This window comes from Schistocerca piceifrons, chromosome X (genome assembly GCF_021461385.2).
Source record: "Schistocerca piceifrons isolate TAMUIC-IGC-003096 chromosome X, iqSchPice1.1, whole genome shotgun sequence".
Lineage (NCBI taxonomy): Eukaryota > Metazoa > Arthropoda > Insecta > Orthoptera > Acrididae > Schistocerca > Schistocerca piceifrons.
This window is the reverse complement of record NC_060149.1, coordinates 199386540-199412072: the sequence shown is the minus strand read 5'-3', so window position 1 is coordinate 199412072 and position 25533 is coordinate 199386540. Positions and strand designations below refer to the sequence as shown.

At 39.9% G+C, this 25533-nt stretch overlaps 1 protein-coding gene across 1 annotated transcript in view; it reads left to right on the top strand.

The window, feature by feature from the left end:
- The window catches only part of LOC124722247 (serine-rich adhesin for platelets-like), a 218441-nt gene that overhangs the window by 20603 nt on the left and 172305 nt on the right, over positions 1-25533 (top strand). The window contains exons 3-6 of the mRNA XM_047247437.1: positions 4601-5881; positions 7209-7380; positions 8764-8952; positions 24993-25102. Of these exons, the coding sequence (XP_047103393.1) occupies positions 4601-5881; positions 7209-7380; positions 8764-8952; positions 24993-25102 (1752 nt within the window). The remainder of the gene's footprint in view (positions 1-4600; positions 5882-7208; positions 7381-8763; positions 8953-24992; positions 25103-25533) is intronic.

The following is a 25533-nucleotide window of genomic DNA, read 5'->3' as shown; positions in this document are numbered from 1 at the left end:
GTCATGCTGCTCATACTGGATGACGTTGATAGTCAACCCATCTCTCTGACTACCTATCTTCAAGCTGTTGCAGTTTGCCTTTACGTGCCTCACCTGACTTTTTCCCTCTGTACCATTTATGTCCCTCCGTCATTCGATGTTACCTAGGCAAACTCCCTTCAGCTTGTTGGGCAGCTACCTCCCCCATTTCTGCTACTCAGTGACTTTAATGCGCATCATCCCCTTTGGGTCAGAATCTGTCCAAGTGGTGCCCTCTTGGCTGACATTCTTAATCAACTTATCCTCTTCTGCCCTAGCACTGGAGCACCCACGTTCCTTTCCGAATCCTCGTACACCTATTTCCATTGGTACTTGTCTTTCTGATATGCCCAGCTTGCCCATAATCTCGAATGGTCCCTTCTCTCTGATGCATACTTGAGTGACCATTCCCCATGTGCTATCCATTTACTGACTCCTACCACACCCAACTGGCAGCTTACTAAGGCTGACTGGAGGCTTTACTCCTCCCTGGCAACCTTTGATGAGCAACATTTCCCCATTGTGATGACAAGGTAGAATATCTTACAAACATTATCCTTACCACCGCAGAATGTTCCATTCCTCGCACATCCTTTTTATCACACCGTATCCTGGTCCCTTGGGGAACTGAGGCATGCTGTGACGCAATTCGCTTGCGGAGACGTGTTCACTGCGTTTTTAACCATCATCCTACTATGGCAAACTTCATTCATTATAAAATGTTGCGTGAACAGTTTTATCACATCCTTCGGGACAGTGAAAAAACTAGCTGAATTTCATTCACCAGTGCTTTTAACAGTTCCACTCCCTCTTCCGTTGTGTGGGCGAACTTCTGATGGCACTCTGGGACCAAGATCCATTCCCCAATTTCCTGCCTGACAGTAGCAGATGATGTCATCATGGAGCCTATTGGTATCTTTGACACCTTGGGCTGCCATTTTGCGGAGATTTCGAGCCGCTCCCACCCTGCCTTCCTCCATCTGCAAAGAGCAGAGGAGGCTTGCGTGATATCCTTCTCTTCTCAGAATTGTGAGTGCTACAATGCTGCCTTTACTATGAGGAAGCTGGATTATGCTCTCACTTCATCCCCATCCTCCACCCCAGGGCAAGACATGTCCACATTCTGATGTTGCAGCACCTTCCTCTTGCAGGAAAGCACTTTCTGCTTCATACGTACGACTGCACTTGGGCAGAGGCACATTTCCCAGACACTGGCATGAAGCCGCTGTCATACCCATATCTAAGCCAAGTAAGGACAAACACCTACCGTGTAGCTACTGCCCCATTTCTTTCAGCAGCTGTGTTTGCAGGGTGATGAAAGGTATGATTCATGCCCAGCTCGTATGGCGGTTCGAGTCTTACAATTTACTAACAACTGCACAGTGTGCATTTCGAGCACGCCGTTCTGCAGTTGACCATCTCATCACTTTGTCCACCCACGTCATGAATGGCTTTTGGCAGAAATCCCAGATTGTGCCCATGTTTTTCGATTTGGAGAAAGTGTATGACACCTGCTGGAGGATTGGTATCCTCCGTACTCTCTACACATGGGGCTTCCGTGGCCGCCTGCCACGTTTCCTTCAGGAATTTTTAAAAGACCGAATTTTCGAAGTATGTGTGGCGAATTTTCGAAGTATGTGTGGGTTCTGCCTTGTCGTACACCTTTATTCAGGAAAATGTTGTGCCTCAGGGTTCCATCCTGAGTGTCATCCTCTTTGCTATCTCCATTAACCCAATAATGGCCTGTCTCCCACTGAGCATCTCTGACTCCCTCTTTGTTCACGATTTTGCCATCTATTGCAGTTCTCCACGGACTTCTCTCCTTGAACGGCGTCTTCAGCAATGTCTCGATTGTCTTTACTCTTAGAGCATAGACAAAGGTGTTAGTTTTTCCAGTGACAAAACCATTTGTATGAATTTCTGGCAGTGCAATTGGCTTCGTCCACGGTCTTTACATCTTGGGCCTGTTGCTCTTCCATTTGTTGAAACTACAAAATCCCTGGGGCACATACTCGATAGGAAATTTTCTTGGTCCTCTCATGTGTCTTACCTGGCAGCCCACTGTATGCGGTCCCTAACTGTCCTGTGTGTCCTGTGGTACTTCGTGGGGAGCAGAAGGACCACTCTCTTCCGTTTGTACCAATCCCTTGTCTGTTCGAAACCAGACTATGGGTGTTTTGTTTACGCATCTGCATGTCCGTCCCTCGTACGCCGTCTCAATACTACCCACCATCAAGTCATCCATTTGACCACTGGCACCTTTTACACTATCCTGGTTGAGAGTCTGTATGCAGAAACTCCAAAACTACCACTTTTCTACTGCTGTGACTTTCTCCTCAGCAGATATGTGTGCCGTTTGTCTGCCATGCATGGTCACCCATCCTATGCCCCCTTCTTTTATGACTTGTTGATTGGCATTATGGGGCAGGTCCCTCTTCTCTGTTACCTCCTGGAGTTCGCTTTCAGCACTTTCTCTGGCAGCTAAACTTCATGTTACCTGCAACTTTCCCAGTGGGTGTAAACCCTTCACCACCTTGGCTTTGTGTGGTGGGCCGTGTTCACCTTGGCCTTCATTCACTTCCTAAGGACACTACTCAAGCCTCACTCTATCCCCTTCAGTTCCACAACCTTCACATGGAACTTCGCAATAGTACCTTTGTATACACTGATGGCTCTTGGACTGACTGTGGTGTTGGGTGTGCCTTCATCATTGGTGCCAACGTTTTTCGGTATTGGCTTCTGGATCACTGCTCAGTATTTACAGCAGAGCTCTTTGTTCTGTATCAGGCCACTCAGTACATCCACAGTCACAGGCTTTTCAATTGCGTCATGTTCTCAGACTCTGTGTCCAAAGCCTGTGTGTGCTGTACACAGTCTATCCCTTAGTGCAGTGGCTCCAGGAAAGCTGTCACTTGCTCACTCTTGTTGAAGTCATTGTGATGTTTATGTGGGTTCCTGGTTATGTTGGTCTGGCAGGAAACGAGGGCACTGACACTGCTGCCAAGGCTGCAGTCCTTGCACCTCAGCCCGCTAGTTCTTACATTCCATCCGATGATCTCTGTGTTGATGTGTGTTAATAGATGATGTCACTTTGGCATCACCACTGGTCCTCCCTTCATGGGAACAAGCTCCGGGTCATTATGCCTCTCGCAGCGGCTTAGACAACCTCCTCTCGGCCCCCTCGCAATGAGTAGATCATTTTAATTAGATTGCATATTGGGCACTGTCTTCTTAGCCATCGCCATTCATTAAGTGGTGCTCTGCCATCGCTTAATATTGTGCTCAGCTTTTGACGGTCCACCATTTCCTGACGGAATGACCTTTTTTTAACCACTTAAGTTCTCGTATGTGTTTGTTTTCTGAATTATCGGCTGTTTTAGGAAACAACGAGCGGGCTGTCGACCACATTTTACTTTTTATCCATTGTAGCTATATGACGAAGGTCATTTAATTTTTAGTTCTGGACCTCCGTTTCTCTATGGCGTATTTTATAGACCTTTCTCCATGTCCCCATTTTCAGCTGTCGTCTATTCCATTGATTGGGATTGAGGTGCAATCTTTTTCAACTCCTCTCTTTGTCTTCTTGTTCTACAGTTTTGACATGGGTGCATATGATGGAGTTGTTTTTGCGCCCTAAAACAAGACAAGCTATGAAATATATTTGAGAATATATTCATCGTTAGCAGTTATTTCTGACATAAGAGTTGTAAACTTTCTGCTGTCTTGAATTAATGCTTTATAGTGTTTGAATGACAAGATAGATCCTGGAAGTATATATTACACTATGCATACATTCTGTTTGACTGAAAGGTTATTAATACTATTTTCATTTTGGTATTTCAGTTGCTTCTTTCTTATGTGCTCTTTGCTTTAGATAGCCTTTCTGAGCGTATTGGCTAACAAGCAGGCACTGTCCATTTCATTTTCCAGAAAACATTTGTTACTTGGAAATAGAAACTTCTATATAGTTAAAACACAGTAGTGGACTGAATTATTTAAGGACTTCGAAGGAAGTTGTTTCATATTTATTTATCTTCTGTCATGAGTATGTAATACAATTAATGTTAAAATCACTTCATATAATGACTGGGAGAAATGCTGAAATCATTCCTCACTTTTTATGACAAATTGTAGATAAAAGTGTATTTGTGACTGGCTAAAATTGCTTGCCTCAGTATTTACAAAATAATTTGTATAGTTGAGTGGCTTTCATGGGAAGATGTAAAATAAATTTATATGTTGGTTTTTGGACACACTGGAGAATTTGTTTTTGTGTTAATACCTGTTTCTGACTATTTTTCAGCCATTTTTGAATTTACACTGTGTGTGCAGGTGATGTTTCATTTAATTTTATTTTGAATTGTTACCAGGCAAATTAATGGGCAGGACTTTGTTACTGGCTTTTATTGTTTCTACTGCTATAGCAGATTATTTAAATGTTTGTTAGGATATTTTTTGTGCATTACTTCAACTTTTTCTGCTCCCATTGACATTTCACAACTTGTCGAAAATCCTAATATAGTGTAAAATATGGAAATTCAGAAGTTCATGTATTGAATTATTTCATTTCTTTTTCTTTTAGGGTGCTTCAGGTGCCAACAGTAACCTCTCTCGGTCAGTTGCTGCGCCAGTCCCCGTGTCGGCGCAACATTTTGTCCTCACTCCAATTTCACATTCGCCACACGCACTTCCGGCAAATATTTCTGTTAGTTGCCCTACATCTCAGACTGTTGTCTCCACTTCACAGTCCCAAAGTTTTATTTGTACACCAGTTAAGAGTTCGAGCAGTTCTTCGGGAATTGCAGTTGTAGCTTCCAGCATAGCTTTTGGGCATTCAGAAGCTGTTATCAGTTCTTCCAATATATCCTTTAGTGACTCTTCCAACAACTTGTGCCTGGAAACTTCTGGTATTCAGATTGGGAGTTCCAGAATGCCATCTGGGCCATCCGGTGCCCCTGTTGGACCTCCAGCACTCGCTCAAGCGGTTTCTGCAAGTTCAAATGTTTCCGGATCCTCTAGCATAGCGACAGTACTTAATAATTCGAACATTCCTGTCGGATCTAGTGGTGTTTCCAATATACTTGTCGGTCCACCCGGTACAGTCTTTACTTCGGCAAATTTATCACTCTCACAAATGACTGTACCTCAAAGCACTACTGCGTCTCCGAGTTCACCGTTCTCCATTCCTACTAGGTCACCACACGCACCCCCTACTCCATCTCCGAGCCCACTTCCGAGGAGATCACCTGCACCTCAGCACCCTCCGTCACCTGCTCCTTCTCCGTATCATGTGCAGCTGCAGTCTCCTCAAAACAGTGCTGCCACAGCGACAGCTGGTTTTGTCCTATCTGCAACTGCCCCGCAGGCAAATTTGGTGAAAGACATTATCACCAGTTTACCTCTACTACAGCCACCATCCTTGAAGACTGTACAGGGCTCTAACATTAATGCTCCACTGACAGCTGGTAACTACAGTGTAGGGAATTCTGTAAAAGAGGGTTTCAGGAGTGTGCACCAGCAAACTTCAACTGTCGTTTTACCCCAGAGACTGTCTGCAGCTACTGGCAACAGTTTGCAGTCTCCGCAAAATGCAAGTTCTCCACCGTCTGTCCAATCATTTGTCAATCTCCAGACACCGCAGCCTGTTCTGATATCCCAGTCTGCGAGCCTGCAGGCTTGCCCGGGCAGCCAGGTGTTGACCCACGGTGCCAAGAACAGCAGTCCTGTCGGTCCAGCTACTAGTGGCAGTGGGCCTCTTACACCAGCTGGGGCTCTCACTCCAGCACCATCTCCGTCTCCCCAGCATCGCACTGTGCACAGCCCTGTTATTCGATCGACAACACCAACTCCTGTTATACATCAGGTGAGTCGTGGCTTTGATTTGACAATTTTTTTAATAGTGGTGTATTTCTCTGTTTCACTTCCCCCGTACTTTTACGATGGCAGCACAGAAAAAGATCATATTATAAATAAATAAGATGACATGTTTCTACCAAAGATTGTGTTGAAAGAATATGGAGCACTTATGAGAATGTAGATGTCAATATCCTTTGTTGGGATGTTGTTGACTGTTCCATATTAGGCTCTGAGCCATATCTATGTGTCGTATCACTTGGTTCCTCACTGTTCTTATTGACTGATCACCACGTGTATGTGATTGAGGAGTCACACTCTCTGAAAAAGGCAAAGATAATGAACATCATCTTGTGGAAATCACTGTGTGTTTTACTCGCATCACAGGTCGTGAAGACATCCATCTCACTAATAGAACAAGTATCTAAAGTAGTTATTCACTATCTTAAAAATGTTTACCTTCAATTAAAATAAATGTACATCACAAAGTGTTTGTTGATTATGTCATCTGCAATCTATAATTTCCTGTTTCTTCACTAGTGCATGTTCTCAGAGCTCCTATCAGTTATTTGCAAGGGAATGGATTGGGTTTTGTTGGGGAACACTATCCAATATGCAACCCCACAGCCACCTATCAGCCTCAGTTTATGTATTATCTTTCTTCTTCTTCTTCTTCTTCTTCTTCTTCTTCTTCTTCACATGCACTTCCTTTGCTGTCATTATGATAGTCATAAAGATTTCAAGTATATCCGTTCTGAGGCTTTGTTTGTGTGCCATAATACTAAATGAATGTGTTACTATGTTTTGCAAAATCAAAGGGAAATAGCGTATCTTTAAAGAGTTTTTGTTTTCTCCAAAGTGCAAAGGCAGATTTCCCTGTGAAGCACCTTTTTTAGTGTCTGTAATCTTCTGCATTTATTTTCCTATTTCCATTTCTTTTCTCCATGTTGGTGTTTTTAACACAAGCAGCACAAGAGTTGTCATATAAGGTGCTAGCAACGGTTCGTGATTTCATATGTTGTGCGAAAATAACTATTTCTGTTTTATTTTTTTAGCCTAGCGCTTACTCATTAGTTGTTTTTATGTATCCGGTGGCATAACCTTTCAGGCCATCACTACTCCTTTATTTTGTGCAAAACTCGATAATAAACAGCTTTTACTACTGGATCTGCTGTTATGCCCAGCAATAATTCGGTGACATCTCATTTTCATGAAGTTTTGTTTACTTTTATTCTTGCATAAATTTGGAGAAAAAGTAATTGTAATAATATAATAGGATAGGAAATTTCTAACTCAGGTAAATAAAGTTCCACCATGTAGTTGTATCGCATTTACAGGCATTGCCAGCAGGCTTAGCAATACCTGGTGCACAACAGTTCCCCGCAGTGATGTCGCAGGGCGGTACAGCTGTTCTGCAGACTACCAATCATCAGCTAGTTCAGATCATTCATCAGTCTGCTGCTGTGCAAGGTGCAAGCTTTCCAGCACATACACAGATTATAACAACAGGTTTGTGTGTTTGCACCAGTATAAGAGTTTTTCACAGTTAGAAGTGTGTTATGTGAATAAGATAACTGAATCACTTCATGGTAGTTTTATAGGGCTCTTATAACGTGTAACAATACACAAAAGCAGACTATTTTTGGAGAAGGACATGTTTAAGAACCACAAAGAGCTTCTGATGAAATAAATATTTATCAGCTGTAGTCAACCTGTCATCACTAGTATCGTAAAATTAGTTGCATTGCCCTGTATGGTATTGTTCTTACGTGTCATCTTGTATCACTGAAACTGCATTCAGTAACAAAGTGCTGTAATAAATTGACATTAAAATCTATTAATATAGTTGAATAATCATAGTTAATCTTATTAATGAACGTTTATTTCATCAGCAGATTTTGGTGTTCCTTTAAGTATAATGTTCTTAAATTATGTACGAGCTGTAGAAAATATATTGTGACTATTTTTGCTTTGGTAACCTAATTTCATACTTGAAAGACTCAACATGAAATGCTTTATTTGTATTTTTTCAGCAGTTTGTGCCCCATCAAATTTATTCTTCTTTTGGGTATAATTTTTGGCACAGTATTTATGATACTGTACACTAAGTAAAACAATCATTACCTTTATATATCTCCCTCTGTTCTCGTCTCCTCTGAGTATGAGTGAAGTGCTGCAGTGCTTAACACACTGGAATCTAACATTTGGGGAGTGGGGGTGTGGTATTCTTTTAAATTCCCTATTAGGTCACCTTGGTATAGGTGTTTGTGATTTCTTTTTGACAAATGACAAGGTGTTCCTTACAGTGAGACTATAGACAATTTTCATTCTCCAGGCCTCCTAACGAAAGCTGACTTCATTGTTGATGAGACCCTGGAATTGAATATTCCATTAACTCTTTGTTTTGTTACAATACATTAGTATGTACGTACACCGAAGAGCATAAAATGAAACGAAATACTGATAAATCAGTTTTTCTTAGTGGGGCAGCATACATTAAGAATAGTTCCTAAATTATATTTGTATGCTGTAATATTTCTTTTCATGTCTTCTCTTAAAAAAACAAAAAAAAACAAAAAAAAAAAAAAAAAAAACGGAGACTGAAATTTATATAAACAATTATTAAATATTTAAAATAACATGTAATGAAGTTCCACAGTGGAAATTTTAGTAAATGTGTACTGACACCATTGCATTGAATAATTGTTCAAGTTTGTGAATGCACTTGTCATCATAGCGTGTAGCTTGCTCTTGCCATGACTTTTCCTTTTACTTTGATCTCTGATTTGATCATAACTTTGTGCTTTTTTGCTATTTTTTTTTTTAAATTTCTTTTGCTGTTTCATAACCTAGACTTTTTTTGGCTGCAGTTCATAAAACATTAATTTTTAGGTGGTGCTGCTGCCCCCGTTCACCTTCACTCGGCAGCGGCGGCTGCTGCAGCCAATGCAGGTGCAGCTGCTGCCGCTGCCAAAACCAAACAGCCACCACAAATTTTGCCTAAACCACCAGGAACTTCGAGTCTGACTGCAAGTTCGGGACATGTAAAAATTCCAAATGTAGCAACACCACCTCATCAAGGTTTGTATCTAACATTTGAAGTGTAAAAGAAAAGAAAGTGGCAATATATATATGAATATGAGGGTATGGTGCTCAGTAATGGGCTGAGTTTTAGTTTCCACTATTGTAATGTTGTTAAATCCCTGTGGGCACTGAAACATGTAAACCAGGAGACTTTTTACTAAGGTCCATGTGTGTTGAGGTAAAACATTAGAACAAATTATATACTGCCAACTGCGATTTGCTTTTCTGGTGTCAGTAATATTTTCTGATTGCGCATTCATTTCATTGGAATTGACACATGCCATTTGTACATTACAAAGAAGTGAAATAGAATGAACAGGAAGTTTGGCTAACAGAATTTTTGCCCATGTGTGATGCAAGATAATTTTAACATATTGTTTAACACTTTCAACACTGTCCTTGTCATACCTAAGACTTGGTTGTGAAATGATGTAATTCTGGGTTACTCTTTTATGACATTGTAAAGCAAATGAATTTATAGGTATATGATTCTTGCTTCATTTAAAAGGAGAAGAATGTACCTTTCAGGAATATACATTTCAAACAGACCTTATAATGAGAACAAGAAACACACACAAGTCTCAAAAAAGAAATAAGGAAAATGTTTGACTTGCTCTCTCCGTTGAGTGGTGTAATTATGATTCTGTCAGCATTCAAAAAGTAGTATTGGAACATTCACAAGTGGATACATGAAAAAGAATATATTATATGGTTCAGATGTAATTAATTTTAATATGGTAATCAGCGAAGCACTGTGGGACGCAAAGGCCAACATTGCAGTCATTCCACTGCCATGTACTCTCCTCCTTAATGTGATAACCTGTCTCCCTCTTCCCTCTGTCTAAACAAACTTTGCAGTAGTGTATTGTATTCACCTTGTTTGCAGTAGGTGGAACTTTCTGTGGAAAATAACATACTTGTGTCCTCTCAATTAGTGAGGAAGACATGGGTGCTATGTGCAAAGTAAATGTATTAAGGAGTGGAAAGACCCACTGTCATATAATAACAAAATTTGGAAAATGCTGAGGAAACAATGATTGTTGCACTCTTTCCAAAAAAGGTGGAAATGTCATCAGGCCAAAGTTTCAAATTCCTGTGTCTATAAAAAGTTTGATGCGCAAAGTATGCAAATGTTTCCACTGTCACATCTTAGCTAAACATCTTGCTGAGAATCCAAGTCTTATATTTGGGGGGGAGTGGGTCAAAGGCTTCTATCTTGTCACTCGTTGAGCAGTCTCGTGTGGCGATTGAAGATAGCAAAAGAAAGCCCAAGTTTTAAATTTATTTCACATTTGAAAATCATTCACATAGGAGGACCTTATAGATATACTATCATTTGACAGTCAGTCTCCCGTATGGAGGACATAGAAGTATGCATCCCTGTCATTTAGAAGGGTTGGAAACAAATAAGTCACCAGGTCCGTATGGAATCCTAATTAAATTTTATGCAGAGTGCTCTTTGGGATTGGCCCCTTACTTAGCTCATCTTCATTGTGAATCTCTCACCTAGTGCAAAGTCCTAAGCAACTGGCAAAAGCATAGTTGACTCCTATTTATAAGAAGGGTAAAAGAACCAACTTGCAAAATTGCAGACCAGTATCCTTATCATTGGTTTACAGCAGAATTCTTGATAATACTCTAAATTTAAGTATAATATATTTCCTTGAGACATAAAAGTTTCTGTCCACAAATTTGCATCAATTTAGAAAGCATCTCTCCTGTAAAACTCGGCTTGCCCTGTCTCACACAATATCCTGTGAACCGTGGATGGAATGCAACAGGCAGATTCTACATTCCTAGCTTTTCAGATAGCCCCACTGCAGATTGTTAACGAATGTTTAAGCATGTGGAATAGTTTCTCAGATATGTGGGTGGCTTGAAGACTTCTTGAGTAATAGAATCCAGAGGTGAGGGTGTCAGCAGGACTGCTCTTGTTTTCTATAAATAATGTGATGGATAGAGCAAACAGCAACTTGCAACTGTTTGTTGATGACAATATAGTGCATGAGAAAGTGTCGATGTCCTCTTCGGGGCAGTTATTTGTTGGGTGCTGACATATGTCTCCGCCTGTATACCATCTCTCTTGGTTATCCCGTGGCTACTGACATCATAAATCGTTGGAAATTTCGAAGAGAGGGTGCTATGTAGGGGATGGCTGTACAGCAGGTTACTGCCTGTGTTACTCTGGTAGGTAATTGGAAGGAAACTCGAGTACTTGATTGGTAGGCAGTAGCGAATTGGTAGGCTATTGTATGGGCTACTTTAGTGACTGATTGCTGGGTAAGTCTCATAGGTGATTGGTTGCCAACAGCAACTTGGTAGCTCAAACCCAGGGAGTATTGTTCATCTACAGCAAAGCATTGAAGCTACACAGCAGTTCTCTCATGGCTACCATTTATGCTGCCTAACCCAGGTCAAGTGGTGCAGCTTATTGGTGAACACATGTGGTCCACTGGGTTGGAATTATTGGCAGCCAGGCCATAGGTAACTTGTAGTCATCCTCCCTGTTCATGCTGTTTGAGTATTTGATTATTTCGAATGCCTCTCTTATTTTCTGCTGCTGCATTCATGGTTTCTGAGCAAGCACGTGAGGTTCTTGAGAATTTATAGAACAGTCACATTTCTGGAGGTGTTTTGCTACAGCTGACTTGCTGTTGCGCCCCAGTCATACGTAATGTTTGTGCTCCATTATGCAAATGCTAATGCTTTTCCTGGTTTTACCAGCATAGACTTTACCGCATTCACTGTGAAGTTTGTAGATGCCTGCAGTGTGGAAAGCATCTATGGGATCCTTTGTGTTCCTTGACAGATCTCAGATCCTGTGGCCACTCTGGAATATCGGTGGTGCAGTATCTTGCCTACATGGTTGCTGACATTTCTCACGTAATGGAAGTGAGCAACGGGAAGATTTTCATCTATACTTTTGTATGTTTTGTCTTTGCTGTGCCTCATAGCTCGTTGTATGTCTCTGTTGCTATATTCATTCACACTAAATGTTGTGTTGATCTCACTCATTTCATGTCGTATGTGGTTATTGTCACTAAGCTGGTGAGCTTGGGCTGTCAGCATATGTTGTGTAGCGTTCTTCTGTGCAGCATGGTAGTTCAAAACTGATGGCATCAACAGGTACATGCATGTGAATTCGCACCACCATCCAACATGAAAGTCATTATGCTGCATTTGCTGACAGCCCAAGTTCACTGGATTAGTGGTGCTAAACACGTGCAGTGTGAACTGAGCAAGCTCAAGACGACTTTCTGTCTGAATGGATATAGCAGTGCAGACATACATTGAGTTATGAGGTACATCAAAGACAAAACCCACAAATATACAGAAGAAAATCTTCCTATTGCCTGCTTACCACATGTTGAGGAATCAGCGATGGTGTACGCAAGGTTCTATGGCACAGGGAATTGAGCCCTCATTTCAGGATGGCTCCAGGATCTGAGATGTGTTGACGCCCACCCTTAGATGCTCTCCACAATGCAAGTATCTACAAACTTGGAGGTGAATGCAGTGAAATCTACATTGATGAAACTGGAAGACCCATTAGCACTCAAGTTTTGGAGCATGAATGTTACATACCAATGGAGCAGAAAAAGTCAGCTATAGCAAAACACCACCAGAAATGTGGCCATTCTGTAAAGTTTCAAGAATCTTCCATGCTTGTTCAGCAGCCATGAACTCAGTAGTAGAATATAAGAGAGGCAATCGAAGTAATTAAATGCCCTGTCACAAAAAGGACACTTAGCATTATCTATTGTAAGTTTATGCCATGATGAAAACTAAATTTAGTAATAGAAAAATAAAAAATAAATGGGCTCACTGTATGGAGTGGGTCATGCTTTTCTTTATCTTTGCTGATGTATGTATCACTGTCATTCAAATATAACGTTGACATCGTGGCACAAAATCTATTGCTACTCAGCAATTTACTTGCAAATCCTGATTGCAAACATTGGTCTGTTGACCAGCAATCATTGAGTTTTGGGTCTTATAGGACACACACATTCAAAATTTTACAAAATAAGTTTCATGTAATTTCACTGCAGGCACTTTATGGCATATAGAGTTTTAATTTTAGATTGTGTTTACATTTCATTGTTGCAATAATGTTTCATTTTGATGCATCAAATCAAGCAGCGATAGGCCTAGCAAGCCAGTAGTGGATAAATCAACTGCTTTCAAAAAGGGAACATGCCTCGGATCACGGAACGGATTTAAAGGAAACGGACCAAGCAATGGAAAAGGATTACGAGATGGTTTACGGCTGGGCACCTTAAACGTAAGGACTCTAACTGGGAAGTTAGAAGAAATTGTAGAAATGATGGAAAGGAGGAAATTGGACATCTTGGGACTTGCTGAGACTAGGTGGAGAGGAGTTGGTGAAAAACCACTAAGTAAAGGATGTAAACTGTACTGGATAGGGAATGAGAGGGGAAGAAATGGAGTGGCAATAGTGGTCAGAGAGGGTCTGCAGGAGGAGGTGGAAGGTATCAATGATCGAATGATAAAAGCCAGAGTACGGGTGAAAGGAAAAAGCATTGAAATCATCCAAGCATATGCCCCACAGGTGGGGTGTACAAAAAAGGAGAAGGAGGAATTTGAAGATGACATGCAAAAGCAGCTAAATGGAGGAAATCAGATTATAATAGGGGACCTCAATGCACATGTTGGCACAGACAGGAAAGGATTTGAGGAGATAATGGGACCAGAGGGCTGGGGGAACCGAAATAGAGAAGGAAAATTGTTGCTGGAATTCTGCAAGAGGAATGGGCTGGCGATCGCAAATTCGTGGTACAAGAAGAGGAGTAGTCACAAAATAACTTGGTAGAGTGGGGACTGGTCCCAAACTTCAGTAGTAGACTATGTACTAGTGGATAGGCAGATGATGAGCAGCCTCACAGATGTTAAGGTCATACCATCTGAGGCCTTAGACAGCGACCATCGGCTGTTGGTAGCCACCCTAAGAGAGAAAAAAGATAGGAGGGCAACAGATATACAGGAGAAAAGGTTGAAGACATGGATGCTGAAAGAGGATGAACGGAGGACCCAGTACCAGACACTGATCAGGAAGAAGCTGCCAAAGGAAGATCAGAGAACAGTGGAAGAAGAATGGGGCGATTTTAAGAGGGCTCTAGTTGAGGCAGCTGAGACTGTGTGTGGAAGAACTAGCACAAAGAGGAGAAGTAGGGAAACCCCATGGTGGAACAACATATGTAAAGAGGCAGTACTTCGAAAGAACAAAGCCTTCAGAGAATGGTTCCAGACCCGAACAGAGGAAGCTAGGGTAAAATATAAGGAAAGCAAGAAAGCGGCACAGACCATAGTAAGGGCGGAGAAGAAGAAGTGGATGGAAAAATGGACAAGAATGTTAGAAGAGGACAGTGAAGGGAACAAAAAAGTACTTTACACCATGGTAAGAAATAAGAGGAATGACAGAAGCGAGTGCCTGAGGATCATGGATAATAATGGAAGAGTTGTGGAGGAAATGCATGAGCTCAAAAAGATTTGGAAGGAGTACTTTGAAGATCTGTTGAATGCTGCCAAGCAGGTAACTAACAGCGATGGAGAGCCTAAGGCAGCAGACGATTATAATAGTGGGGAAATTGATGATCTAACTTGGAATGAAGTGGAAGAAGCCATAAAGAGGATGAAAGGGGGCAAGGCACCAGGTTGGGACGAAGTAACAGTGGATATGATACGAGCAGCAGGAGAAGTAGGAACCCAGTGGCTATACAGAGTGCTGAGGGTGGTGTGGAAGGAGAACAGAATTCCTGAGGATTGGAAGAAAGGAATTATAGTCCCGATCTTCAAGAAAGGGGATAAAAGGAGATGTGAGAACTACAGAGGAATCACCCTGCTATGCCACTGTGGAAAAATCTATGAAAAGATGCTGGAGAAGAGAATAAGAAGCAGTATTGAAAGTAGACTGCAAGAGGAGCAGTACGGTTTCAGACCGGGAAGATCAACAACGGACCTCATATTTGCGGTAAGGCAACTGCAGGAAAGGCACTATGAGTACGGGAAGGACTTAATCATGGCCTTTTTGGATATTGAGAAGGCGTATGACAGTATCTGTAGGGACAAGCTCTGGGATGTGCTGAACGCAAAAGGGATAGATGAAGAGATTACACGAAAAGTCAGAAAAATGTATGAGGGAAGTGAGAGTTGTGTGAAAGTGGGGAGGGAACGTACTGCATGGTTCAAGCTGGAAAATGGGCTGCGACAGGGAAGTGCACTTTCGCCTTTATTGTTTATTATTGTTATGGATGAAATCCTACAGCAAGTATCAGATGCAATTGGAGATCATAAAATGAAAGCAGTGCTTTTTGCCGATGACCTGATGTTATGGGGAAATTGCGTGAAGGAGGTGCAAGAGCAGTTAGATGCATGGGAGGCAACGGCAGCACAATATGGAATGCATTTCTCTGCAAAGAAAAGTGAAATAATCGTCACAACAAGGAAGAAGAATAGGCCAAATGTGGATATAACTTGTGGAGGGGAAAAACTACAAGTGGTAGAGAACTTCAAGTACCTGGGAAGCGTGATTGAAAGTAAGGGGGGAAACGCAATGGAAATAAATGAAAGATGCAGAAAAGCAGGGCAGTTCTACAAATGCATTAGGGGGCTTATTTGGAGCAAGGAGGTGCCACAGAAATCCAAGGGAATTATATACCGAACCTACTTTGTCCCCATATTGACATACGGAAGTGAGACATGGGTAATGCACAAAAGCGACAAAAGTAGAATACAGGCTAGTGAAATGAAGTTCCAGAGGAGCAGGTTGGGTGTAACAAGACGAGACAGATTGCGAAATTTGTATGTGAGGGAAAGACTAAAGGAGGAACCAGTACAGGACAGGATAGAAAAATCAAGACTGCAGTGGTATGGACACATGAAGAGAATGGATGAGGGAAGAATTCCAAAGAGGATGTTTGATCTGCAACTGGAGGGGAAGAGGCCCAGAGGAAGACCAAGAGATAGATGGCTGAAGGGAGTGAAGGAATGTGTGATGAGAAGAGGAGAGAACTGGACGAAGGTGGAAGAGGGGGAATGGTGGAAAGACAGAACACGGTGGAGAGGCTTGTGTTCCCGACAGACCCAGCCAGTGGCTGGAAACTGTCCAAGATGATGATGATGAAATCAAGCAGTTGTCAAAGAGACAAATACAGTAGTCACAATGCTCAGTGGCATCTGTGTGAAAACTACATGACATACAGGAAATAAACACATACTACTGGCTAGAGCCCTGACAGATGTAAAGCTGCATCCATTTCTCTCTGGAAAACTGGGTGCTCTGGCTGATCGTGTAGTTAGAACCAATTTTGCTCACTCTCCTTCGAGAGACTCGCACTACCATTACTACAGATAGTTACTGATAGTCTATACCTTTGTCTGAATGGAGAAGCACTCGGAAGTCACAAATTGAAATGAAGACGTGAATGTTGCTCACAATACAGAACACAAGAATGAGCTGCTTGCTGTACAGACAATGGAAGCACATGTGTACCTGATTAATCACTCATACTTCTGTCTGGATAGTACGAATCTTCTCTGTCAGTATCTTCTATTTCCGATTCTGGAGCTCCATATAGTGTTTCCAAAATTTCTGAGCCTGTCATCTTGCTATGCACTTTTTCTATCTTTGTAAAGACTTGTGAACAAACTGCAAAAGACTCTCTCCTTGTACTTCCCTCAGTCACTGCTAGGATGAGAGAGCCTCTGGTAACAGAACAAGAAGCTACCTCCACTTGTATTTCAATCTCCTCTCCCCAGAGCTAGGCATTTTTAGTCTTCCTCACCCAGTACTGCCTATATTTTTGTAATAATTTGAAATGTTTTTTTATACAACAAGTAACACTGTTGTTTCTTCTTCAAATAAATGCACTTACAATAACTGTATTCTTCACTGTATTATTAGTGCTAAACAGAAAACAAAACAGTATATGTTTTTTCATGTGAGTGCCTTTTATATAAGAAGGTGGATAGTTTATATTTTGTAACATATAAAAGACAAAGAAGACATTTGTGTTTGTATATCACCATTGCATTCCTCAAAACTATTTAAATGTTTGTAATAATCCAGTAATTTACTGATGGGTATCTTTTAGGGAATAGCTGAATGAGATACATCTTTATTGCACGGGAAACTGATAAGCCACAGTGGCAGGAATGCATGTGCAAGTTTCCGATAACCCTTGTACAATGATCTAACTTGCAATATTGCTTCCAGGAGTAACCAACCAAATGAAAACAGCAGTTGTGTCTCTTCATTTCCTTAGAACGTCCATTAAAAGTAAAGATATCAAGATACATGGGAAAAAGGAATGATACACAGTTTTTTTCCAAAAGTGGACAAATTTCCACTGTCATACTGCAAGTAGCCAGAATATTAACCGCAAACTGGTGTGTTGGAGTATCCCTTCCTCCATTTCTTGAAGAAATCCAGAAGAAATGCTCAAAGAAACCTCTCATTTGACATTGAAAACATGTTACAACACTAATATGTGGATTTGTGGGAAGCACTTTCAGCGGTGATGTGTTATCTCAGATGTGCAAGTGATTTTACCAGCATTATTATTACTGTAAACATTTAAAACTACTTAATTTTATCCATGTTGTATCTTGTGAATGCTGTGACCGTTTATTATACTTGGCGAATGACACAACTGGTCACAAATATTTCTTAAATGTTTTGTTTTAGTGCCATAACCAGTTCAGGACTACCATGCCCATATTCAGATTGCTAATATCTTTATTTACATAGATGTTTTGATCAACAGTGTGTCATCTGCTCTCACACTGCACAAAAAGATTTGAGTAGGTAGTGCCACTTTATATTTCATTAATAAAAACATGCTGAAGTGCTTGCATTTATAAATACATAATGTGAAATATTTGTGTTCACATAAGTTCCAGTAGATAGTGATCTGGAAAACCATGTGGACTACAACAAAACAAATTGGAACTTATGTAAGTGAACACAACTATTTCACATTATATCTAAATAATTGCAGACACTTTCAATGTGTTTTTATTAATGAAACAACTTATAAACTGGCGATAAATACTCATATATTTTTGTGCTGTGTGGGAGCAGATGACATACTGTTGACCAAAACATCTTTGTAACTGAAAATATTAGCCATCTAAATAGGGGCATGGTAGCCCAAAACCAGTTAATGCACTGAAATAAAACAGTTAAACAGTTTGTGGCTGATCCATCATTCCCCAACTAGAACTTTTTTGTCATCCTAATGTGAATTCTGTGTACTTTGGAACAAAATAAAAAGATCATATTTTTGCATCGAATTATTTCGCGCCTGCAGATAGCCAGCTGAATGAACAGATTTCCAGGTCTGACATCTTTCATGGTGGCGTACAGCAGCAATGTCAATGAATTCCACGCACACCTTGACATTTGCCGAATCAAAAACTGTGTCCATATTTAGCAACTGTAAAATGTGAGTTAAAAACTTGGAGAAATGGTCTAGCCACTAATGTGTGGGTATTTTTTGTATGTCATGTGGTTTTTGCATAATCAACTTCTGAAACCCTGGAGGTACTTACGAATAACCCTATTATATAATCAGAGATAGCAAATAGAGGAATTGTGATGCAGATAAAAAGAGATTGGCAATAAAGAAAAGGTTAATTGTTGGGCACAGAAGGGAAGTAGTGGTGGTGGTTTTTATTTGTCTGTGGATCACTTTTACTAATGGTACTGAATATGGCATGGCACTGCGTCCGCCCCAGTAACTGAGTAGTCAGTGCAACAGAATGTCAATCCTAAGGACCCGGGTTCGATTCCCAGCTGGGTGGGAGATTTTCTCTGCTCAGAGACTGGGTGTTGTGTTGTCCTAATCATCATCATCATCATTTCATCCCCATTGGCACGCAAGTCGCTGAAGTGGTATCAAATCGAAAGACTTGCACCCAGCGAACGGTCTACCTGAAAAGAGGCCCTAGTCACACGACATTTACATTTACATGGCATTACAGCTTAAAAAACCAGTCTAATTTAGCGAGGATGGGACAGGCAGTTGGTCGTGGCCTTGTCGAGTCTTGCCAGAGAACAGATTTGTAAAATAATTTTCTACATGATGTCTCCCTTTTTATAAAAGAGGTTTTATTTAAGAGTATTTTAATCTATCTGTGAACTGACTACACCTGGAAGAATCGGTGCACAGGTAACTGAGTAGAACACTAATCCTTGTCTGTTGCAAGATACCACTGTGATAAATGTTGACACCATCTTACAAATTGTTTTGCCAGGTTTATATTGTCAAATTCCTGTTTGTTAAAAGTTGTGAGGGGTGTTTAAAGTGAATAAGATAAATAAAATGTAGAATGTGCAGTCTTGGTTGCAGTTTTTGAATTATTTCATTCATTCCATCTGTTCAAATAAATTGAAAAGGACGAGTGCAAATTTTGCCTATCAAGATCACTAGTCTCCTCCAAAATTCAAGGCAGTTTCATTTCACGAGTGAGATACTATCATGTCAAAATGTGAGCCACAGGTTATTTTCTTTTAGTGTTCACTGCAGGAAACCCCTAATGGGGTAGTAAGTACTTTTAGATCACTGTCTAGAAGCTGCCTGTGTGTCAATAGGCTTCATGATCTCAAGCGACCAGCACTAGTTTTATCACAGTGTGACTGTGGCAGTCTTAAATGATACAGGGTTGTCTTTTCGTGGTCGGAAATGTTTTTAACATAACATTTACAGTTGGAACTATTTGTAATTTCACTTAAGAAACTACTGTATATACCCGAATCTGAGCCACACTTTTTTTCCAGTTTTTGAGATCCAAATAGCAGCCTAGGGCTTAGAATCGATCAAATGCAAAGCAAGTGGGAGTTGTGAAACATGGCGCTAGGAGCCAGCCACCACAGCTAACTTTTTCCATTGAATATAAGCAGTGCTACATAGGCATGCTTTGCAGGGTTCAAAGCTAAATACTGGTGTAAAACTTCTATGTTAGTAAAAAAAGGGTAGAAGATGGGTGTACTCCCCCCCCACCCCAAGAAAATAGGAATTCATCTTTGAATGTAGCATCCTTTCAAATAATTCATAGCAACAAAAATAAATTTCTTAATGCAAATACCAAAAATGCTTAAAGCTTTAGGATTGATGCATGAGTTGGTAAGCTGTGGCTCATTCTGATTTCACATATTGTTTCTTTGAATTTTGCAAAGTGCATGTGTCAGTGAACTACAATGAAACACTTTCATTGTAGTGCCAGATCCAAGAAGGAAGTTATTTCTTTTACAGGAAAAAGTGCTAATAATGCTGCAGATCTCCTATATGGAATTCATGAAAGTAATTTCAGACATGGGCGACTGCAGTGTACTAGTCACACAAAAGCCTTTAGTGGGCCAAAATATGGGTGGTATTATGCTGTTGCAGTAATTTTAAATGAATTTGTTAAGGAACAGCATCAGAAATGCCCACCTGTGAACACTGAAATTTTAAAAATTAAGGAACATGAAATTGCTCTAGTTCAAAAAATAAAAAAAAAATTAAGGTTAGCTGCAACTGGATTGGTCTTTTTATGAAGCATTCACTTCAGAGGCGAACTTCAATTGTGTAGAAGCTGCTGAAAGATTATGAAGAAAAACTTGTGAAATTTCAGTGCTTCATAATCAAGTGGCACACTGAAAACCAGTAACTTCTTGGCCAGATAGGGAATGCTGACCAAACTCTCGTATATTTTGACATGCCGTCAAATTATACAGTTGACACCACAGGAGAGAAAGATACAAATATTCTTATGTCAAGGGGTGAAAACAGCAAGTGGACATAAATTGCTCCCATTCATAGTTTTCAAGTAAAAGACTCTACCAACATCAGAAGTGCTTTCAAAATCTGTAACTTTACGAGCAGATAAAGTGGGTGGTTTTTGGAGGAATCATCGTTCTGGCGCAATGCTTGATTTATGCAGTCTGCTGGTGTTAGATGGGTATGCAGGCCACCTGCAGTAAAACAAAAATTATTTGAAAGCAAAACTGATTTTGCAGTAATTCCTGGTGGGGCGATATCAATTGTGCAACCACTGTACATCTGTTTGAATAAACAATTTAAGGACAAGATTAAACACATGTACATGGATTGACGTTCAAAATATGACACAGCTGACACAAATAGGACATGTAAAACGCACAAGTATGCCACTGATCTCGTTTTATTAGGTATTCCTCACTTGGTACAGTACCACAAATTAATGAACCCACTTTTAAGTAAATCATAATTTTAACAAATATTCCCTGCTTTAAGAAAAAGTTGACATTTAAGAAATAAACATGAAACATTCTGCAAATTGAAATGCAGTGTTTATGTTTTCATAACATGTCCTAGTCAGTTTCAGATTTCTTCCCATTTCACATGACACAGAAATCATACTTTGTGTCGTGTGATGCAATAAATGGTAATGGCTCAGTTGCCCTAGTAGATGGGTTGAATGAATTGGAAATAATTTCCATGCAGTTTACATTATGTGGTTTGATGTCACAGTCAATGAGTCTACAAAGCTCGAAAAGTACTTGTTTGTGTATTAAAGTGCCAAAGTTATCAATTTTATTTTTGTGGAGTTGTGGCCTGTAAATGTTGGAAGCCTGCACTTCAGCAAAAGCTGACAGCTGCCCATGATGTCGATGATAATTGTAACAAAAATCATTAAATCATTTGAACATGGTGAATAACTATGATTTAGTGCTGTCTACATGTGTGCCACATAAAAGAAAAAAAAAAGAAAAGAAAGAAAGAAAAAAAGAAAGAAAAGAAAAAGGCATTTCAAAATGCCGAAGCTAAAGATACCTGTGGAACCAGAAAGGAAGAACATTCATGTATCTACATTAAAGAGATGGATTTCAAAGTAGTTTCAAGTAATGAAAAACTGCAGCATTCCTATAAGCAGAAATGTCTTGCAGCAGAAAACTCGTGAAATCATATTGAAGATCAGTGTTGTCAAGTTTCAGTGCATTGAATGGTTGGTTGGATAAAAAGGAGAGAGAGAGAGAGAGAGAGAGAGAGAGAGAGAGAGAGAGAGAGAGAGAATAAGGCTGAGGTCAAAGAGTGTGTAAGCTATTGGATGAACACTACATTTCCACGATTGATACAGGGTTATTGGCCCTTGGACATTTTCAGCACTGATGAAACTGGTGTCTTTTTTATAATTCACTTCACACAAAATCATACTCTGTAATTAGAGGAAAAGGGCATAGAGGTAAAAAAAAAGGTAAAGAAAGGATGACACTATGATGTTTTAATAGTGATGGAAGTGATAAGTTGCCTCCAGACTTCAATGATAGGAAAATGTAAAATTTGCAGGTGTTTCAGCAAAGAAAGAAAGAAAAAGAAAGTAACTGCATTGTAATTTTGAATATAACAGCAGTGCCTGGAAATTTTTATGACATTTTTTCAGGCTGTTGGGTGCAGCAGGAAGGAAAATTGTACTTACTATTGACCTTACACACTCTGCATCCCTTGCTGGTCTGCCAGACATTTTATATCACTGAGTAAGTAACAGAGATTTTAGTTGCAACATTGTGCACTTCTTTTTGTGCTAAAGACAACCTTTATGTGGAGTAACGAATGTCATTTTTCCGTCTGGTGTTTTAATTATGTATGTCATTGTTCCTTCAAAACTGTGGTAGATTATTTACAGCAGATTTCATGAGAGAATAAATTTACTGTGAAGCAGTAGTCAGAATACCCAACTACTTCAACAGATGTCTACAGGGTGATTGTGGGTGAGCACCGCCACATATTATTCTTATGTCACATTTTTGAGCTACGAAAATGTTCTTTTTTAAAGATGAGTTACCCCAGAACGTTCTTCCACGTGACATTGTTGAATGAAAATATGTCAACATATTCATTTGTCTCTCCCCAAGAATTACTCTTAAGTGCAAATGTGGCTGAACTAAATTGTTTTAGGAGTTTTAACATGTACTTTTTCCAGTTTAAATTCTTGTCAGTATGGACACTCAAGAATATTGAAGCTTCCACCCCATTTATTATTTCATCACCATGTGTTACATTTATCATTGGTGTGTACCCCTGTATGTGCAGAACTGAATATCTTGTGTCTTTTTAAAAATTGAGGGTGAGACCATTCACAGAAAATGAGTCAGTGATACTTTTAAGAACATTTTTAGCATGTCTTCTGTTTCCGTATGTGTGCTTGGATCGATTACAGTAACAGTGTCATCTGCGGAACGAACCAATTATACTTTTTGTAAATAAGATGGAAGATCGTTTACAGGAGGAACAGCAGTGGATTTAAGATTGAGCCTTAGAGAACTCTGTAGGTGATTTATCCCCAGTTGGAATTACACCCCTGGACTATATTGTTTGAATTACTGAGTAGAACTTTCTGCATTCTTTTGATTAAATATGGCATCATCCATTGTTTGGCTGTACCAGTAACACCACAAAACTTCAATTTATCTAGGAGAATATTGTCTTTCACACACTCAAATGCCTTGGAGAAGCTGCAGAAAATTCGAGCTCGTGCTGTTTTATTATTTAATGCCTGTAAAATTTGCTAAGTGAACATGTAAATTGCATTCTTAGTAGAGCAACTCTTCTGAATCCCAAACTGTGATTTGCGGAGGATATTACATTGTTGCTCAAGGAGATACTATTGTAGAATACATCACCTTCCCAGGAATCTCGGAAAACGATGTTAGCAGTGAAACATATCAGCAGTTATTGACTTATCTCCTATCATCTTTTGTAAATAGGGGTTTGACAGTGGCATTAGTATAGTCTCTTTGGAGACTGCCTGGAATTCTATAACACAACAGCCTGTGTTAAATTACTTCACAAAGGCTGGTTGTGGTACACCAGTTGCTGTTAATCATGACGTTCCAGGAGAAGAATGGAGTTTTATCACTGACATGCATGAAAATGGAATGTTCCAGGAATTTGTTGTGATGATGATGTCCAGACCTCCACATCTGAGATTGAGGCAAGTGAAATGTGTGAAATGGTTGCGAAGGAACGCTTAGGTAGGAGCTGGTGGTGATGATAATTATGACAGTGACGGCAGCAGCAGTGGTGGTGGTGGTGGTGGTGGTGGTGGTGGTGGTGGTTGTGGTTTTTTGAAGAAGAAATGAAGGCCATTGCACCAAGTTTTGCTGCTGCTGTGCAAATAATTGAAAACATCGAGAATTTCATTCCTTTTTTTAGTGTAGGTGAATCAGTTGTAACTTATACTGTATCAACAAACTGGAGTGTCTTCTTTCAGTACAATATGCTGAAAGTACGAAATGAAGAAGGCTTCTTGATTTAAAAAAAAATAAATGTTGTGTGAAAAGTGTAATAATTATATACCTGCTGCATTTAAATTTGTAGCATAACATTTTGGTAATTTCATAATTAAATAACACACCTAAAAAGGCTGGTACTCTGGTAAAACCCCCATTTAAGGAAAAAATGTGTAGGTTCTCGTAGATTCATTAAAAAGGGATTTTGTTGTATTCTTTTTATCACTGGTGTAAGTGTGTATGCTTATATGTGAAAGCGTGTTCATGCTTTATGAATTTCAGTTGAAAATTTTAAACTTTTTAAGTACACTCATCTTATTAATGGCTGTCTTTAATCATACTGAGAGCAAGATGCTGCAGTGATAAGACATTGGACTGTCATTCATCCATCCAGCCATACAGATTTAGGTTTTTCATCATTTCTCTAAATTGCTTAAGGCAAATGCCAGAAAGATTCCTTTAAAAATGGGACAGCCTATTTCCTTCACTATCTTCCTTCGATACAAGTTTATGCCCCATCACTAATGAGAGTGGCATCAACAAAACATTGCACCTTAATTTTCCTTCCTTCCTTCCTTCCTTCCTTATTATCACTGTCATCTTCATCATTGTCATTGAAATTGTCATTATGATTGTCCTCCAAAATAGAAGCAAAATGTGTAAATGTTTTTTCATTTATTGTGATTTAATGTATTAATTTTTATGTAAGAAAGATTGTGATTATGATATAATTGCGTTCTATCATTGTGCTCTATTTTGTTAGGTTTACATACACAGAATCACAGTACAGCAGGAACTCAAGTCGTCATTGGTCAAACAAATCAAGCGGCAATGATACCAACTGCACAGGGAGGAACTCTGCTACTTAATCAGGTAAAGCCCAGTGTGATATGGTACTTTGAGTACTCTATCTAGAATTTAAGAATTAATTCCATTATGATTTTAGATAGAAAGTAACAGGAAGATTAACTTCATGAATGCACTTGCATGTTTTCTTAAATCTTCCAGCGCTTGCTTATAACATTACCTGTAGATTATTCTCTCATAAAGGGAAAGGGGGGAGGGAATGATCTGCAGTAATGTTCAATAGAATGTAATGTGGTGATTTCACATGTATGCAATTAAAAGTGTAACCATTCTAAATAATTCCAGAATGATTGTTTCACTCTGTAGCAGAGTGTGTACTGATTTGAAACTTCCTAGAACACTAAAACTATGTGCTGGACCGAGACTCAAACTTGGGACCTCTGCCTTTTGTGGGAAGTGCTCTACCAAATGAGTTCCCGAACCAGGAAGTTTCATAT